We start from the raw sequence: 19767 nt of genomic DNA, 5'->3' as shown, positions 1-19767 counted from the left end.
TTTACCTTGGTAATTTTGTCTTCCCTCTGTTCACCTCCACAGTATAATTTTCCCCTCCTTATTCTGAATGTCAGTCTTTCAAATAAAGCCTGTGTGTGGTATTCTGTATCTGATCTTTCTGTCACCGTGGATGACAAATGTGTGCTTCCCTTATAGGTCATCACGATCAAAAAGTCAGAAGCAGGGAGGTATTTTTCTCTGATACATCACCCCTGTCCTCTCCATATCCCACTGGGCCTTCCGTCTTTGTTTACTCTCCCTTCTCCAGAAAACTGAAACATTCTCCCAGCTGGAGCAACGTGTCCTCACAGGGCCAAAAGCCCCAGAAGAGCCGGGGTTTAGGCTCAGTGGAGGAGAGCGGCGAGTGGGCAAACAAGGAGGGAGAAAGGCTCCCTGCAACCGCCCCTGAACAGAACACCTTCTACAAGAGGATGAGGCCCATTAAGGACTCCGGTGAGCTAAGCAGCCCAAAGACAACAGGGGAGACATTTTCCAAAGCCAAAGAGCACCCCCACAATCCCCACAGGACTCAGAGTCAGACGCAGGGAGCCACGCTGAGCAGCAGCAGGACGTCTCCGTCTCACACGAAAACACGATCGGCAAACACGAGGAAATCTCTTCAAGAGGTACGGCGAGCGTCTTCGACCCTGAGATTAAATGACTTTTCCAGCAGAGAGAGCATGGATGATGAGAAGAAGGACTGCAAAGGTGCGAACCCTGAGATCAGAAGACGTACACAAGGGACAGACGTAAGAGGTGAAAGGAGCAGGACTGGCCCTAAGCAAGAAAAGGTGGCGGTGGCGGTGGTGGAGGGGGAGACGCGGCATCATAGGACATCTTGTCATGAAGTGAAAGAGAGCGAGAAAGTGAAAGAGAGCGAGAAAGCAAAAGGCGCAGACTTTGGGCAGAGAGATGCTAATGGGAAGAGCAAACCCACAGAAGACAGAAACACGAGCAAAGAGACTATCAACAAAAGAGACACAATGTCCTCTATTAAAGACATGTGCCGTAAAAAAGGCTCTGTGGTTTCCCCAAAAGAGGCAAAGGGAAGACAAGACACATTTATCTACTCCAAAGAGGACAATGGGAAGGAAGACAATGTGGCCTCTGTGAACCATTTTCCAGGATCGCCACAGAGCCCAAAGGGACCTATTAGCCCGGGTCCTTGGAAAGTGCCCAGCTCGGTCAGAATCCTGTCCCAGGCAGAGGTCCTTCATGACCCTTTCTGACACGAATGGTTTTTAAATCCCTTATAGACTTGAGCTGTGCCATGGAGTATTTAACAGTATCATCAGTGTATTGTTTTTTAGTTCTTCCATTAGAAAAAAAAAAAAAAAAGAAAAGAAAAGGAGTATGACATAAGTGCAACATCTTGCCACTTTTTCCATCTTTGGGCCACATTTGGATTTGTCTTTTTCGCAAGTCCTGAGCTCCTTTTCTAGCATGTAGCAGCTCCCCTCTGCCTTGGCTGCTGCTTCAGCATCTTTGACGTGGGACTTCAGCATGTGCGGCATGCTCGGGCCTTTGCCAGATCAACATGACGAAATGTGATTATGTGCCAATTCTGGGAAGCTCCTGTGGAACAGCAACGACTAACATTGCTTCACCCATTACAATGCAATTATCCCATATGCAAAACAGCAGACAGGCTCTGACCTCTCACCTGCTGATGACACTAACTGTGGCTGCTTTATGTTGCTCTCGGTTGTCTGCACTCTCATTGTGGTATATTTTGACTTCCGCATGCTGCCAGGTCCTTATGTTTGATTTACTGCATGTGTCCTGCACATCACTGAGGATGATCCTGTTTCTGTTTTATAATTCTCATACTGAACACCAGGCAGAATTTTTTGAATACAATCCAGCAAGCATCCAATTCACTGGAGACTCTAGACTGTTCTATGGCTATAGACACGTTTCACCTTAAACAACATCATCACAAAAGACCAGAAACTTGTGGTTTGAGATCTTGTTTACCATGTGTATGATAAGACAGTATGTAATTTATTGAGATAATAGATGACTATACTATATGTATATGTAGCTGTTCCAAACCATTCCTCATTTTGATATAGACTTCAATGATTTGTCCCCATGTTATCTGAGCTTTATCTCTCCAGTGTGGTAGGAGTTACATGGTTCTTTGTAGTTCATACTATGTATAGGTAATGTGCAAACTGCTACTGTATATTTACCAAATGTTTGCAATTGCTCCAAATGTGTCTCATTGTGAAATAATATATATTTGAAATTTGTCATGTTTTGCAGAATATAACTTTACACTATCTATTGAATTCCATTGCACTGCATCTGCCCTTGTAGCACTACAGAATGACTAAGAGTTGTATTTAAGTTGTGATGTTGACTTGCTATTGATGCATCGCCATTTTATTATTTTTACAACACTGTTTGTTTTGCTAAAAGATTGATTGTCAGAGGCTAGAATGGCATTTAGATAGAATGTTGTACTATCTCTGATTTGTGTCCCTCGTGGTGGATTAAGTTGCTTTGTACCGCTCTATCTTCCTATGTACCAGGGGAGTTTGAAGGATAGACTGTGTGACATTTTGCTTCACTGAGGTTTTGCTGCTGAAGAGGCATGCAGAGATCACATCTTATAGTTTTCAAGGTTTATTAGAAATGCACCCATTTACATGCATACCTCCACCAAGGCCAAACAAGACCAGACAATGATTTTGCTGCTCTAAAATGGATAGCAGACTACATTTCTGTATTGGTCATAAGAAAATATGTTTTAAATTTATATTATGTCCAGACCTTTTAATATTCTATTGTGGGAATAATATGTCTTATATTACTGTTGAAGAAAATGACAAAAAAATGAAATGCCATACATTATGTTAAGAAACTATTTAAACCATCCCAACCAAAACCCTTGAACAATGTTTTGACAAGATCAGTTTAGACCTTTGTGAGTGATCCTGCTAATGGACACGCCCACCAACCAACCAACCAAGCAATGAAAGCAGGTGGAAACAACATCCTCAATAATCCAACCTCTAACTTAGAATTGTGATGAACTGATTTGTGTCCATCATTTCATACCTCACACTCGTCAGTCTCATAATTATATTCTGGAATCTGTTGTTGTTGTTAGGAACCTCTGCTTTATAATTTCAGAAAAGAAGATATAAATATACTCAGCATACCTGCTTACACAAGCGCATACATTGCAACATATTCAGATAAGCTCAGGGAGGCAGTATGGTAGCAAATGTGTGATAAAGTCAATATAAATGACTCATGTCCTGTGGTGGCACCAGTCAGACACAGAACTCTGAGGAACGCTGGTTTGTGACGGTATAATGGGGGTTTTCAGGTTAAAAGGACACTAGTGGGTGAGCTATGAGCCAATCAGTGGTCAGCTTTGTGCAATAGTTTGGTTGGTTGAATGAGTCAATCCAACCCAGAGTGTCGTATACAGGGAGCGGCTCTCCGGTCCACACTTAGATGACGTCTTACCTATTATTTCCCCCTTTTTATTTCTCTCATTTTGTATCTCATCTCTGTATCATACTGTGGCCTTGCATTGCTTCATTAGAGTTAAAATCCTTGTGGTATCTTCTACATTATGTAGGACCAGTAGATGTAAATGTTTGTATATTGTACAGCATCTTTATAAATAATTGCTGAGTGCTCTTTCGGGAAAAAAGAATAGAGGTAAACTAAAATTGCTCCATTATTTTTTTATGTAAAAAAAGAGAGAAAATATTTAAAAATGAATTGGAAAGGATAGGCTTTGACCTTGACATGGTGTTCCGTTCATGCACTGAAAAATAAAGTTTTACTGAAAACACCCTCTGAGCCTCTTGTACTGAAACTGAAGTACAGTCCAAATACAAAACGGACCTTAAAACTGTCATTTTATGTAATGTAATAAATTGCATGGCAGCCTTGTAGATACTCGATAAGCCACAGTTATTATCCAGTTGGCAGCAGACTTCGTGTAGTGAGAACATTACCACATGAAGAAGATACAGTATGTTTCAATTCCAGCACCAAGCTCAGACTCCATTAAATGTTCATATTTCAAAAGTGGGCATGACTGAGCACACACACTAAATCTATTTAAAGTAGTGTTCTTACTGTACTCTACATGTTGAACTACATATAGAGCAAGAAACATGCACATGATGACTGCATACTACACTGAAAATAATGGAAACAAGTGGAAAATCCAAGGTATTAATCAAGGATTAGTCATTCACATGTTTTTGTGCATTGAAATCATACTTAGTGTGACCTTGTACACACGGAGGCCATTGAATGCGCAATATTGCATTGATTGTATGAGTATGGATTTAGAGAAGTCTATTCATGGATGTGACATGTATAGAAATGCACAACATCCATTCATACAGATGGACATTCACATATTGGAACTGTCAGGTGCTTTCCCAAAAATAGAGCATTAATGTAACAAGTAGCCTCCAAGGATAAATCATCCAACACAACACGTCTTCACAAAGCAAACACACTACACATAAGTGACCGAAATGACCGATATGCTTATGAAAGAAGGCGGCGATATGAAACTAATCTCACTCTTTGTTTTCAGGCACAGACACATCAATGATTAAATCCTCTGATGTCAGATGAGTTGACAAACTTATCTTTGAACCCGTGAGCCTTTGAAGTCATTGTTATTGTGGATTCTGTTGGTAATAATAGCATCGTTTCATCTCCTCTCTGTCACGTCTATGCAGTATATGTTGTAGCCACTAGGTGGCACATAGCCACATTGCAATTTACTGTAGCTGCAGAGAGCTTAAACACAGTCTTCCCTCTGTCAATCATTTTTTGACATTGTGCTGAATATGGGGTCTTCTTCATAATAAGGAGACAAACAAGAGGAAACATGGAGAGGAAAAATGCTTTGATCATGTCACTCATAAGGTTATTATCCACTGTGAACAGGAAGTAAAGAATCATCTCAGGTCATTCATCATGTAGTAACTGTAAAAGGAAACACTATCTTTAAAATATGCATCAAATCATTTTACATTGAAATCCAAGCTAATCAAATGTGTTGAATATAGATTAGTCCTACTATTGACCTCACATTGTTGGAAGGCCTAAGCAAGAGTGAGACTGATATTCATGTCTGGATGCTGACTTCTTTCACCTTCTATCTGATACGAGCAGCAGCAGATGGATTCTTTGGTGTTGGTGTGTACAGAGTGTTTGGAGAGATAAGAGGAGCAGACTAGCAGAGAGCTCATGGAGGCTTTTAACGTGAGCAAAGGTCTGAAATGGAAACCGGCTCATTCCTGTGAGCTCCTTACAAGGACATGAGGCAGAAAACAGTTTTTACAGGTAACGTTTTACTGCCTTTGCATCAGTTTGACAGCAACTGGGGGCCTTTAATTTCCACTCGTTCAGTTTTTCCCTAACCAGCCAGATCTGGATCTCCTGCCTTCCTTTTTTCCTTTGTGATGAGCAGCGTCAAAAATATCATCTGACGTTCGCCTGATGTTTCTGTTCCCTGGCGTTCAAAATGAAACTTTCCTTTCCACCAATTTTTGCTGCCTCTTTGTTGCCAGGTTTCTCAATATCGCCTGTCTGGGTTTCTAAGGCAACGCTGGGTGGAGGCTTCAGACGGAGGCCCCTCTCGACAAACCCGTGGTTAAAAATGGGAGTTGGAGGGAGCGTGTTGGATTGACCCCAGAGTGTGCATGCGTTTGTGTGTGTATGTGTGTGTGTGTGTGTGTGTGTGTGTGTGTGTGTGTGTGTGTGTGAGGCAGTGAGGCAGTGAGGCAGTGAGGCAGTGGCGCTCAGCCCTCCCTCTCTGCTGTAAACTCAGGAATGTATCCATGACAATAGCCTGAACCAGACAAATGACTCAAGACGCTTCGTTGTGGAGTGAAACTGTGAGCAACATCAGAATCACCAACCTGTGCTGCCACACAATCCACCCTGAGGTACTTTAATTCACTTGGTTTGACTTTTAGCCTGCCTTTGTTTATATTTAGCTCTGTGTCTGTATCTTATTTGTTGTTGTTGTCCTTTGACCTCTTCTTTAATGTTTTAACACTGTTAAGCATCTTATTTTATTTACAAGGTGCCTTATGAAATCATTTAAATTCTCATGATATGATCTTATTATCACACAGATTAGTTTAATGTTGTTGTATATCTGTATGTTCCTCTGAATGCAAATGGAGTTCATCACTCTGTTTACTTCCACATGCTATGTTGTGTCCACCAGACTTCAAACAGAATGACATCATATATTTGATGACGCATTCGTCGGAGGGAACACCCTGTAGGGATTTTCTCTCTCGTTCGTTCTTCTGGTCACACCCATAAAGTTCCCTTTTTCCTTGTATCACTTCAGGCGATGTCTCTGCCTCATGCCTCAGTCCAGACTCCTCCACTCACTCTGACCCGTGTGCACCCTGAGATACTCTGAGATTTGAGTTATTTTCTCTTCACATCGACTTAAAATCCCATTAATGCTGAGGTATTCAACTGTGAAGTGCACAACCTGTTTAGGTTGACTGTGTCTGTTTTCAATTCTGTCTGGATTATGACGCTAGGATACTGTAGTTAAATTGTCAAGTTCGTTTTTAAATAGAAGCTTCATTAATGCTTATTTCAAAATAAGACGGATTAGAATGCCGGTTTCTATTGTCTTCTATTGTTCTATTTGTTGAGTAGATCTCATATTATAGTGCAGATTTAACTCAAATGCTGCTGAAGTCTTTTCAATGTTGACATTAATATGTGTGTAGCCGCAGTTTCAACTCGAGTAGTTCCAAAAATGGGGACGTTGTCTGCTTTTACTATGAAAGGTAATAGAGCTTATATCCGGTTATACTTGCGAACTTGATAACGCATATAAAACCATGGGGCGCGTTGGAGGAGAGTCAGTCTCTGAGCCTGTCAACTCTCCGCTCATTGTTAGGACTCGAACCGGCAACTCGCCTGAATCTGGACTGTGTTCTGAGCCGCTATGGGACATTTACTGGACACCTTTACAGGGAGAATGAGCCGAAGTGTGCTGATCATCTGCCTCTTCATCCAGACAGCAGCAGGTCAGTCAAACTGTTTAATAACAAGGAAAGAACCAAACAAATAAGATGCGTAATTACATTTCACTTAAATACCAGCGTTTATAAATGATAACGACTATTTGATCATCTCACCAAGATTAAATTTTAAACTTAAAGTAAGAATACGGCAAGTTTTAGGTCACCGTAAACTCAAATTAAAACATGTTTTTGTGTGTATGAAAATGACTTCATATGATGCCGAATAAACTTTATTATTGAATATCGCATAAACAAAAGTCTAACATTCTGCTTCAGTGTGTCAGTCTGTAACATCCATCATCACAAACTATAGAAAACTTATCCAACTATTTATTTAAAATCAATATCATTCAACTGTCATACCAGATTAATAAACAACTACATGTATTTTATCTTTATTTCAACAGTATCACTATAGACTGTGTGCTGACAACCACACAACTTAGACACTCAGGCAAGTTAAGAAAATAAGGAAACAGCCTCTTTGTGCCTCACTCCATCACTGTATATATCATTGACCCAGTGTCCTCATTTGTGTCCTCATTCCTTCGTATAAAACATCACCTTGCACTCTTTCAGGTTTAGTGTATTTATAGCCTAGGTTGGTTTCATGCTGTCGTCCCTCCTCTTCCTCCAGCGGCCTGTCCTCCTCCTCAGGGGACCAACACCGTGGTGTTAACGGACAAAGCGCTCATGATAAATGACTTCCCAGATGGCATAGAGGTCACGTTTGAGTGCGGGCATGGATACGTCATAGAAGATGGCTCTGGGACCGTCACGTGCCTGGATGGAACCTGGACCCAGGCAGATCTCAGATGCAAGAGTGAGACCTTCATCACAGCTTTAAAGACACTCGTCCGCTCTCACTAAAGAAGCATCCAACGATGATGCGTCTGCCTTGTTTGTTTGTTTGTTTGTTTGCTTTGCAGAGAGAGACTGTGGTCCCCCCAGAGCTCAGGCGCATATGAGCCATGAGATCAGGGCTTCAGAAGGAACCCTGTTTGGTGCCACAGTAAAGGCGATTTGTGACAAAGGGTAAGTATCAAATATTGCTTCCATGTCTTCTTCTTGTTCGTCTCATCTGGGTTCATGATCATAATCGTAGTCCGTTTCTAATCCCGCTGGTCCGTCTATTCTGGAGACATGTAAACAGCAGTGTGTCTGTGCCAGAGGAGGGCCAGTTTCTCTGCAAACTGTTTGCGTTTGAGTGACATGGTGTCTTAGCCCACTGATGGAGGAGAAGCAGCTGGTTTCATTGCAAACACTGAACAGGGCGTTGGAAGCATCGTGGAGTCAGGAAGTGATGCAAAATGTTGCGAAAGCTCTGATTGTGAGTTATGTAGTGATAAGTGTGTTTGCATCACAAGTAATCCAGCCAGTATCAGCTTGGACCAACTCCTTTAACCAAACTACACACAGACTGATGGAGGTTTCAGTCGGACCCTTGCACGTGTTTACATTAACATATTTAGGCTGATGAATGCTCTTGGTTCGGTTGATATCAGATTGCGGTACATTTGTTTGCAATCAACCCAAAAGAGCAAGAAAGAAATGAAACAGTGAAGTGTGCATTTGGCAGGAATTGCCTTTGTGAAGTTGGTAGAGGCGTTGTCTTACATTCCAACATATTCATGCGCCTTCCTCAGACCTGACCGACCTCCAGTCTTCTGCTTTCAGTTGCATTTGTCCTGCGCTTCATCCCAACATGGGTTTTTTGTTGCGTCATTCAAAGTGGAGCCTTGGTGATTGACGACACCTGTGCCGACATATGTTGGCATTATAAAGTCATGTTCCCGTCCATATGATGAATACAGGTCCACTCTCGTTGTAACTGCTTTGCTCTCCACCACCTCCATGGTGTAATATCTGCTTTTTAGGTAATTAATGCTCAAATTTGCTCACCAGCTAGTTGTTAATTTTGTCTGCCTGAGGTTTGGTGTTGGGCCGGCGGCATCCGCTTGTCTCATCAGAGCTTATTTAAAGGAAACAGCTGCGTTCCACTGCCAGAAGGGGCAGCTTGGGGTCAATGACAGTGGATAAGGCTGTATATAAATCATCATATACTGTATATTTCTATAGAGTAAAGGTTTACTTTATTTATTAATGCAGGTTTAAATTAAGAAGAGGCATGAAGCAATGAAGCAGCGTGTAAACGTGTGGAGACGAGTAGTTGTGTTTGAGACAATGTTCATTTTCTGAAAACAAATCAATGAAGTGTGTATCAACTGTTTGACAGAAAGTAGTCCACAGACCAACACACAGGGATTGAAGCTTCATGTTATCATATATTAGACACTTAGGCTTGTTTCCAGCTTTGGGATAAAGTTGTTACATGCCTGTTCTTGACTTAACACTCTAAGAATGCAGATGAATGAAGGTCCTTGGAGTGACTTCATTTTTATTTATTTCCTTTATATTGCATTACAAAGTCATGGCTTCATCAATCTATTATCAGAACTCCCTCAAATAAACAGTGCAACTTAATCCTTTCCTATCCTTACAGCTACGATCTCACTGGAACAGCCTACCAAAGCTGCTTTGCAACAGGCTGGAGTGGGAGACCCAAGTGCAAAGGTGCATTTCTCTCTTTTTGTATCGCATGATGCCACAACTAGAAGTAATGAAACTATTGTTTGATGCAGTATGTGTTCCAATATTAAATAACACCTGTTTGTATTCATCTCATCCATTAGTTGTAACTTGTGATAAACCTGATGAAGTGACCAATGGCAGAACCTCATGGGATTCAGATGCTTTCCCAGAATACAGAGCTGTCATAAAGTACTTCTGTGATGAAGGATTCACCCTCAGTGGGAATGATATTCTTGTGTGCAATGAACATGGTGAATACAGCTCCCAGCCTCCAGCATGTGCAGGTAAGTCCACTGCAAACACCTGTGTGTGTGAACTCTGTATGTCAGCTGCTTACTCCATGAAAGGTTGAGGCTGAGGTTGTTTCATTTCATTCATGTAATGATGTCATTACATTGTCATGACATCATTACATTGTCATGACATCATTACATTGTCATGATGTCATACACATACGCACATTACCGTATGACAGTGTATATGGCAGATCAGGACCTGGTTGGTTTACAATGTGCTCCCTTAGATTTCAACCTCAAGTTTGACACACACACACATGCTCTCTACTATATTACGGTATAGGAATGAGGAGGATATAAATCCAAAAAACAAATTTCAGCATACTCTCAGAATTGCAGTTACAAGGCGATGTAAGATCATTTATATTTAGTATTGTAAATGAAAACAATGTCTGTCTGTAAGGTAATAATAATCAATCTGAAATCTCAGTGTTTGCTTTAAATAGTGGTCATCAGTGTTTCATGCTATGGTACACAAGGAAATTTCATTTTTGATACCAAAGGAGTACATCACATAAAGGCTCGCTAAGCTGTCACTCAGTATTGAACACAGTGCTTGATCATCTCTCGTATTCTAGCGTCTTCTTCAAAATCTTTCTGCGCTGTCACTTCTGTCATTTCTTTACTAACTGTCGTCAACAGGGTAACAGTGTATTAACATATTATGATTATTATTATTATTATTATGGTGTCTTTCTAAAACATCATTGATTATATTTGACCATAAAGTGAGAACACACTGAGTTCACATTGAAAAGGCAAGAGTGAGCCAGAGTGTGAAGGAAATGAATGATTCATCACCATTCAGAATACTGTTACTAATACATTTCTTCCACATTGTTGGAGACTCTGTGTTTTGCATGACTGGAGAAATGTATTTGCATGCAGAAATGGCTGAGGAACCTCATCATGTGTCCTTGTCATTAACCTTAGCAGAAATTATTGTGGTGTTCTCATTCATAGGTGGCACAACAGAAGATTCAGTTACCACAAAAACACCAACTCCTACAGTCCGAGGTATAGAAAGAGTTCACTGACAGAAATGAATGAAATGAATGTACTGTAATGAATGAAGGTACTGTCATTACCTTCCTTCAGTATAAGAACACTTCTATTTGTAGGTGGGAAAAGTGTTTTGACTACAGTGACAAATTTACTTCTGGCAGAGGCCTCAACAACCACAGATTCATCTGGCACAGCCACAACTCACAGGAATAAAACGATCCCAACCGGGTCAACACCAGCTGACTCGCCTTCAACAAGAGGTACAGAGAAACATCTCCTCAGTCTGAGTGAGCAGCATGGGGGAAGTCATGTCTGTCTTAGGCACCTGCTGCATGAAAGAGATGTGCATGCTGCATGCTTCTTGGGCACTTGGGCACATTTATTCTGTAGTCCTGGAGATGAGTGAGGTCATTCTCTTCATAGGTGGCAGAGACGTTGTGACAGCTGAGGATAAAATTACTACAACCGGTAAAACAGCCACTGCTTCACCTCCTGGTCGAGGTAGAGAAAGATTTTGTGACATTTCAGTGCATAAAGAGATCAGATATAATGATAATAATACACTTAGAGGCAGACACTTCTCTGATTTCATGTTTTGCTCCAGCAGAACTGGATCAATGGCTTGTCCATCAGAGGATACGCATTCTGTAACTCTAAGAAATGCACCGAATTGTCAACAATGTGTTACAGAACCTTTGGTCCCCATCTGTATTTGTGTCCTGACCCAAGCCCCGCTAGTCAACAAAGTTTCCTTTAATCCATCAGTGACGGACAGACAAACAGACAAACCTTGAGACAGAGCAGACAGACAAGAATTGATTTGTTCTAGACTGAACTCATCTGGTCTTTAAATCTGACCGTATAAGGAAAGCAAAGGTCTGGAGATCACAATGATACTAGGGCAACACAGTAGGAAAGCACAATAATTCCTGTGCTACACTTGAATACACAAAACCATGTAGGAGAAGAAAGACAACATGATTGCAGTTGAAATCTGTTTCATTTCCTCAGATGTGCTTTGCTTGAAATGAGTTTGAATTGATTGAATTGACAGTTTGGCCTTTGTTTGTTTGTGGCTGTCTAAGTGAATGTATTCAACTTTTTATGAGCTTTTAGAACCTTAGAAACTGAAGGTAGTGCATTAGTGCTGTTTCCTACTTTCGTCTAGCATCGTCACAAAATCCCCCTCTTGCCTGACAAATGAGCTCCTGCTTGGTTTGCGTTGATAAAGTTCCTCAATCAGCCCCGTTGGGTTCCACATGCCGCCTGCTCTGCACTAATACAACTGTTGAACACTTGCAGGGAGGAATGTGGATGTTGACACTAACACGGATGTCGGTGAGTCAGTAAATCCCTAGATATTTGCATGAAGGATTATCTGTGCTTTATTACATGTTGTTGTGTCCTTCAGGATACGTGCACGTCATCGGCGGTGTGATAACAGTATTCATAGGTAACAGATTCCTTTCTCTCAAAGTCACTCCAACTGTGTATTGTGGTCAAAATACGACAATAGGTCTTTTCCTTGTTCTTCTGTCCACAGTCGTAGTTATAGTTGCCGTCATTATAAAGTGTCTTCTGAAGAGGAAAGGGTGAGACTCCATACTGACGGCTTCACTGCGTGGCTGCTGGCTAGATTTACATCTTTTTGTTTCTCTCTCTCTGTCAGTGCTGACTCTTCTTTTCATCCTAATGCCTTATATTCTTTTTTATATATAAACTATCTAACATAGAGGAACACTCATATCTAACTCTCGTTTCTCTAAACAAAAACAATCTACAGTGCAGCATCAAACGCATCTTTGATGTTTTTGAGCTGTTTATGGAAATCTAGATGCCCCTGTTTGCAGACTTGTGCTCAGGAATGGGGGAAGTCAGCAGGAAATCCTTTCATACGAAGCTCCGACATGTATATCGGCTTCAGGAAAAACACAAACCGTTTGAGGCAAGAATGGGGATGAAATTAACACTGGAGTACAATTTGTCCCAACCTGCAGAAACATAGAGGAGGGTGTAAATATTCACACTCTTCCGTGTAAAACTACCTTCTGTTCCTCTGAAGTTAGTGTGTAGTGAAGATAAAGCGACAAGCTCTGTGGAAAAACATTTATCTGTGGCCATGTGTGAACATATGGAAGCTTCAGATACTAAACTGAGCCAAAACTGAAACGCTTTCTTTCCAAAAACTCTTTGCTCTTTCGAGGCAGAACAGACTAACAGATGCTACTTGATTAAGAATGCAACAAAATGGGAAAATTGCCATTTGGCCAACTAATAAAATAACACATTAACATAACTGGTAACTGAATGATTCTGACACAAATTCCTTATCTGATGACATCATAGCTCATATGACACCAGAGAAGACCTGAAGCCGGAGTTATTACAATTCCAAAGTCTTTAGATTGGCTGTCTGACCAAGGTATCTGTCCTTTCCTGCCTACTATTATGAGAAACTCAACAATCAAAATATATCTCAAAAACTATCACTGAAGCATTGTAGTATTCATAAATAACTCTTCATATCATAAGTGAAGGTAGATAAACCTTTATTTTGAATCCCTAAACCTAAACTATTCTCCCTTCATTTCTGTTGACATCAGCTCTCCAAATGGAACGGCGCCTCTCTGCTAGAGAGCATCAGTGACCCGAGGACGGCAAGCGAGTGTTCTTATGTAGCATCGTCTCTCTCTGGGTGGACGGGGACAAAGTCACCTTATTTAAATGTTAACGCACTTCAGATGGCAAAATGATTATAATTTATACAGAAATATATATATATATATCCACTTTTTGTAATGTTCTCTTTCGTACCCCACATTATTGTATCACATATTGTAAATATTTCCTGTGACTAGATTATTTTTATTTTCTACCTTTATTTATGTTTTTTATTTTTATTTTTATTTTTATTTTATTTTTATGTTTATGTTTAAACTGGAGTAATCACACTGACATCAAGTATTGTAAAAGTTGTTTGTAGTTTGCAGTCCTATTTGCTTAATGTGCTGTTGTCTTAAAACAATGAAAGAGAGTCAGCGGTGCACAAAGTGCTTTATTCAGTGTGCAGACTGAGGAGGCTGATGCAGATACAATCTACTGCATTCTTCGCCTGCTGTCTCTCTTCTCATCATTGTCTATTGTTCTGGATTAGCTGTGGGAGCTAAATATGAAAAAACAGTAAACCTTCTATTTATGAGAGAATAGAGTGAGACAGGAACCTGCAGCCGTTACAGGTGGAAGTATACAAACCAACATTGACTCACTTAGGAGGCAGTGTTGGGTGAACAAACTTAATTTCCTTTTATGTGATGTGTATTAATGGAGATGAATCTTTCAGTCAATGTGGGATTGAACACTAACTATTTTATAAACTTTCTAAGATGAAAGGAGAGGAAACATGAAATTATTTCCAAAACATATGAACGGGAAACCCCATCGTTCATGTTCACAAACTGAAGCTTTGTTCACTTCTGACAGCAGCAGTGTTTTATGTGCTGCATAGTGCAGAAGCTCAATGAACACATTCACAGCTCTGAGCGTGGAGCAGCAGAGAAAACCCCAATATCAAATAAAAAAGCACTTCCATTGTGTCCTGGCCTGTTTCTGTGCAGACACATGGACTTTGCCTTTTATCTCTAGATTAGAAACACACCTGCAGATTCCTCCAGATGAAGTCACTGTATATAAATGTATAACTTCTCCTGTCTAAATGAATACAGATAAGTTAAATATGTTGGACCTCTGTGATTGCTTAACAACAAACAAACTCCTCATGACTTCATTGAGCAGATAGTTGAATCATTCATAACCCAGGCTGGTATAAGTATGTGATCCTATGTGAAACCAAACATTAAATGTGGACCCTGCAGAGTTTTGGGCGACTGCCTCCCCAACTGCTCCTATTCATTAACATGAACCACTACGTTTCTTTTCCAATTTCTTTTTTTCCTTCTTTTTAGTTATTCACTTGTGTATTTTCCGTCATTTTCCTTCGTGATCCAACTTCTATTCGACTTCAGTTGACAGATTGCTCCTTAAACATTCTCCTTAAACCTTCTTGATACAATGGTTCTCTGGTTGTAAAGCATTCAGGGCCTGAGACACTGAAGAAGCTCTAAATCAGGTTCTATTTGCCTTTTTTGCATTTCTGCAAAAGTGTTCAACGTTGTCCCTGGACTCTTGTTAAACATCCAGGAGTTGTTTTGGTTATTTGAGATAAGTTGTTTCTTCCATCTTGTTCACCCGTGGACACATTCAGTGTTCTTCATGTAGTGTAAACATGAACAGAGGTCTTCTTCATGTGACCCTCAGGCTCTCCCAGAGAGAATAGAACATTTGTAAAAGACAAATCCTCTCACTGTGCATTAATGAGGCCCTGAGGGAGAAGAGGTGGCTCAGGAGGACGAGGTGGGATCCTTACCGTTCAGCATAAACACAGGATAGGAAAAAAAAATCATGTTTGATCACAACTGGATCAGTACAGTCAAGCTCAAGCTGTGACTCATCCTGCGCCAATACTGATTGGAGCATTCACTGATGGGATTCTCCAGAATATTTACAGTGAAGAGCAGACACATGGTGTCTCTCTTCAGTCTGCCTGTCCGTCAGTCTGCCTGTCCGTCTGTCTGCCTGACCGTCTGTCTGTCTGTCTGTTCCACAGGGTTTATGTGCTTTGTTATGTAGGACGATAAGAGCAATTCTTATCCTCCTAAAATGCTCCGAACATTGGTCTTGCGAAAACCAGGGCAAGAGATCTGAGCAAATTGTGCTATTGAACATGTGTAAGCAGTTTTAATCATAAATCCAATAAATAACAAGACACTGAAATTAAGTGAAGGAAAATCTAATAATGTAGCTAAAGTCTTGTCACCATCTCAAACTAAAATGAGAGACAAGTCTACAAGATTAAATCACGTAGATCAAGTATGAGAGGGGAAAAAGAACTTTTGGAAGGAGTTTTAATTGAAAAAAAACGCGTTTCAACTTTCACTCACCTTCATCAGGGATGATTTAAGACATTTAATGTCTCTCCTATGTAGCAGAAACTACTTGGCTAGTTAAATCAACAACATAAACCAAAACCAGCGAACCAAACGTTTTCTCGAAGGAAACTATACGGTTGCTATGTTGCTTGATAAGTGAGCAGCTCATAAATCAGACAGGAGATGTGACAGAAATAACATTCTTCTGCACTGTGCAATGTTCCATCCAAACATGAAGTTCATAGAAACCAGAAGGAATAAAGATTGTGACACACTGTGGGTAGTTCTCTGACAGAGAGGTGAGTTGTTGGACTTTTAAACCCCCATGATTTGTGCTCTATTTAAGATTGGGAAAGACTTGGAGAATCATATTGGATAACATTCTTACCTTTTCCTTCTGTCTTCTGTCCTTATGATGATACTGATTTGCCCTGGCGAGGTGCCATGTGTTTGGAAAATCTTAGGAAGAGGAAATAGAAATGAATTTTTTCAGTTATTTGGCCCGATAGTTTATCACTAGAATGGACAATAGTGTCACATATTTTCAGCAACACCTTAAAAACGTCTGATAACGTCTGATGGATGGCAGCTCGAACATGTGACCCTCAGGTTATAGGGTGAAGGTCACAGTACTACATCAGCCTCATACACACACACTGTCCTCTACTCCCACACACACACACGCACGCACGCACGCACGCACGCACGCACGCACGCACGCACGCACGCACGCACGCACGCACGCACGCACGCACGCACGCACGCACGCACGCACGCACGCACGCACGCACACACACACAAAGATCACTTGGCTGTAAAAGTAGAGCTAACTGTGAGGCCATTTTTCATATTCCTGTAACACAAGTGACGGGAGTTTCTGGTCCCCTGTCTGGGGGGGAAAAACGTGTGACCGGAGCACAGGAAGTGATCTGATAAGGTCTGAGTGACAACAGGATATCTGCTAGTTGTACTCCCTGGTACTATTTTCCATTGATTCCTCCTCCTCCTCCTCCTCCTCCTCTTCTGTTTTTCCAGAGTGTATCAGCAATGCCACACCCATTCACATCATCACTGTCAGAGCACTTTCCTTCTCAAATGTCCACTTTTTAGGAACTAACAAAAATAGCTGTTTTTGTCTGTCACGCAGAGTTAAATCCAAAGGGCTTTGAATCATAATTTCATAAACAAAAGAAGTACTTTCTGTCTGAGACTCAAGTCACAAGGTATCCCCATGAGACCAGTTTGTTAATCAGTAGCTTGTTGCACTTCCAGGTGTTCTTACCCTTCTTGTATGTCATTGAATCAAGTTTGGACATGAAGCATTATTAAAGATGAAGAAACGGAACACTATGTCAGTGTGGTTTATGGCATAATGGGAAATAGAACACATGCTTGTGGCGATCAGCTTAAGTGTTCCATGAATGGGCTCTTAAGGAAACAGCGGACGGACGTCTTCAAGCTTAAGACAAACAAGATGTAAATGGTTTCCCACAGAGGTCTCAACACTTTAGCAGAAGCAGATGTTTAGTGTGAAGAACATGCCATCAATGTGCCAGAGATCTCTAAAGTAAACACGTACAAGCTCATAATACTGCAGCACTTTCTTTGTGTAAGGACTTACAGCAGCCGACTCCCAAATCTAATTGAGTTAAAACATCTTCATAACTTCACCAGTTCAGCTTTTGTATGATGTTGAATATGAACTTGGTTTGAGCCTTTATGCCCCCCAAACCTCCAAACAAATGCAATATTCACTAAACGTCCCTGTTGACCAAACCACAAAAGGAAAATTAAAAGGTAGAGTGAGTCAGATTCCAATGAAACGTCCCAACTATCACTGATATGTAATTTAAAATGGTGAGTATTCCTCCCACATCTGCTGAGGTTAAAGGAAAGGCCTAGAAGTAATATTACACAACCAAAGAGACTAGTCACCACATCATAATAAAGCACAGGTCAGAACCAAACCAGATGCAGTGTCAAACTGAGACACTCCCTTCCTCTGACTCACACTCATTCACAAATGAAAGGACGGTCGCGGTTGACTGATGTATCTGGTCGTGTCTGCTGTTGATATGGCAACACCAACACTCTGCTCGGTCTTGATCCTTTACTGTTTGCTGTGCTGGCTGCTTGCAGAGGCCGGAGATAAAAATGTGAGGAGGTGAAGGTTTCTCTGCCTTTCATGCCTTTGGGTATTGAAGGCTTTTTATGAATTATAAGCTTTGCTTTGTGCTACCACAGTTGTGAGAGAAGGTCAGCAGTCAGTGTGAACTCATTAGAAAGAGGAGAACTTAGTGTACACATGCGGCTGGGTCTGTTTAGCTATTTGAACAGCTGTAAGAATACGTTTCAGGGTCAAGATGTGAGAAGATAATAGTTTTCTTTGATTCTCTCGGATGGGTTAAATGAAGCTAAAGGTGAGTTTGGCCTGTAAGTGATTTCACTCAGAGGCAGAAAGAGAAGCAGGACGTGTTTAGGCTCGCTCATGTTTGAAGTTTCACCACCAGGAGCAGGAGTCGGGTTCTTAAGAGTCATTGTGGTCACTGCAGTGGAATCCAGACAAAACAATAAATATAGTTACACTCTAACTATGGACATGACGTACTAAGAGACAAAACATCACAAATCTATTCTGTACAGCCGTAGAACATCCATTGTCAATGCAGCCAATTCACCTTGAACAGGGCCAACGTTGACCCAGTGTTTTCAAGGATTTGAGTGGTTGTGCAGCAGCTCAAAGACTCAATCATGTAACTATGGTGAAAGTATTCAACCAAGAATGTGCTTCTCTGTGCAGTAGAGAAACTGTCCAAACACCAAGGATAGAAAACAGTCCCAGAATGATTTTACACAGTGATGAGTGAGGATTCGATGACATCAGCTGCTGCCATTTAGAACTCAATGAAGATTTCTGAGAACAAGGTATTGATTTGAAGCTATAACTTCATTAATTTTGGGGGAAAATGCAATATTTGTAATTGTTACCCTCTTGGGTTATTGAACTTTCTTGAGCTTCAGAGATCTTGATGCATGGAATTTGATTTGAAAACCTCAGTCCGGAGATAAAGCAGATTAATGTGTTTTCACCTAATCTGTATCTGTATTCATCATTAGACGGCTCACTCGCTTCTTCTGTTAACTTTGATTTAGCTTATTATGAATCCAATAAATCTGAAGGATTCCCCCCCCCCCCCCCCCGTTATTGAAAAACACAACTATTCTAATGTGCATGTCATCAAAGTGATATGTGGGAGTTAACGAGGCGGACAGTGATTTAAATACATATGAGACTTCTGAGGCATTTGGTGGTGCAACATGACCACATATTTCTCTTTATTGTTTAAAGAAACCACAACACATAACACTAGTGAAATACCAGCAAACAATCTAAACTTGAGGAATCTGAATAATAACAAGAAAGAGAAAACAAGCAAAACAACTTCACATAACTTCAAAGTGGTCACAACAGAGGAGAAACTGTTCTAGACTGTGTTTGGTTCTAAACTGTACTTACTTTCTTCCTGAGCAGATGTTCCATGGTTAAATGCTGCCCTCTGCTGGTAAGTAGGAGAAACACACCAGGAAACTGCTGTGTCAAAAAAGTGAGTGTTGCTCTGTGATGGTTTTCCCTCCACATTGTAACCGATTTCAAATGGTGCTAGACACGATGGAAACTCTGAACACCAGAAGAAAACGGTCAGCCTTGGTGAGAGGGTGATCAGGTAGTCTGGAAGTGGAACTCTTCAACCGTTTCCTCTGATCACAGGAGGATTCCTTGTGTCACTGGACTCATTCTTACCATTTCCTACATCATCTCATCATCGGTCCTCT

At 40.9% G+C, this 19767-nt stretch overlaps 2 protein-coding genes across 8 annotated transcripts in view; both read left to right on the top strand.

Annotated features, from left to right (window-relative positions):
- The window catches only part of magi3b (membrane associated guanylate kinase, WW and PDZ domain containing 3b), a 99893-nt gene extending 96076 nt beyond the window's left edge, over positions 1 to 3817 (top strand). Inside the window, exon 21 of the mRNA XM_076147313.1 lies at positions 157 to 3817. Within this exon, the coding sequence (XP_076003428.1) occupies positions 157 to 1229 (1073 nt within the window). The 3' untranslated portion in view covers positions 1230 to 3817. The remainder of the gene's footprint in view (positions 1 to 156) is intronic.
- A 3071-nt stretch (positions 3818 to 6888) lies between these two features.
- On the top strand, positions 6889 to 17296 carry LOC142996405 (complement decay-accelerating factor). 7 transcript variants are annotated; one of them, XM_076147388.1, is made up of 13 exons: positions 6889 to 7058; positions 7693 to 7878; positions 7985 to 8090; positions 9559 to 9629; positions 9749 to 9931; positions 10907 to 10960; positions 11065 to 11208; positions 11372 to 11449; positions 12251 to 12286; positions 12360 to 12401; positions 12492 to 12540; positions 13295 to 13370; positions 13552 to 17296. In XM_076147388.1, the coding sequence occupies exons 1-12, from the start codon at positions 6977 to 6979 to the stop codon at positions 13350 to 13352; spliced, it is 1089 nt and encodes a 362-aa protein (XP_076003503.1). In that variant the 5' UTR covers positions 6889 to 6976; the 3' UTR covers positions 13353 to 13370; positions 13552 to 17296. The 7 variants fall into 7 exon arrangements, with proteins under 7 accessions (XP_076003503.1, XP_076003504.1, XP_076003506.1 ...); XM_076147389.1 differs by lacking the exon at positions 11372 to 11449; XM_076147391.1 differs by lacking the exon at positions 11372 to 11449 and having other exon boundaries at positions 11110 to 11208; positions 13552 to 17295.
- Positions 17297 to 19767: the final 2471 nt, after the last annotated feature.

The sequence above is a fragment of the Genypterus blacodes genome, unplaced genomic scaffold, assembly GCF_046128005.1.
Source record: "Genypterus blacodes isolate CSIRO-AG114 ecotype Tasmania unplaced genomic scaffold, CSIRO-AGI_Gbla_v1 ptg000037l_1, whole genome shotgun sequence".
NCBI classification, from domain to species: Eukaryota; Metazoa; Chordata; class Actinopteri; order Ophidiiformes; family Ophidiidae; genus Genypterus; species Genypterus blacodes.
Note: the sequence above shows the minus strand (reverse complement) of the source record. Positions and strands in the feature narration are given on the sequence as shown.

Coding starts and splice junctions, on each gene's coding strand:
- LOC142996405 (XM_076147385.1), top strand. CDS start 6,977: ATGGGACATTTACTGGACACCTTTACAGGGAGAATGAGCCGAAGTGTG. Junction 7,059..7,692: donor CTTCATCCAGACAGCAGCAG/GTCAGTCAAACT, acceptor CTCTTCCTCCAG/CGGCCTGTCCTCCTCCTCAG. Junction 7,879..7,984: donor GGCAGATCTCAGATGCAAGA/GTGAGACCTTCA, acceptor TTTGCTTTGCAG/AGAGAGACTGTGGTCCCCCC.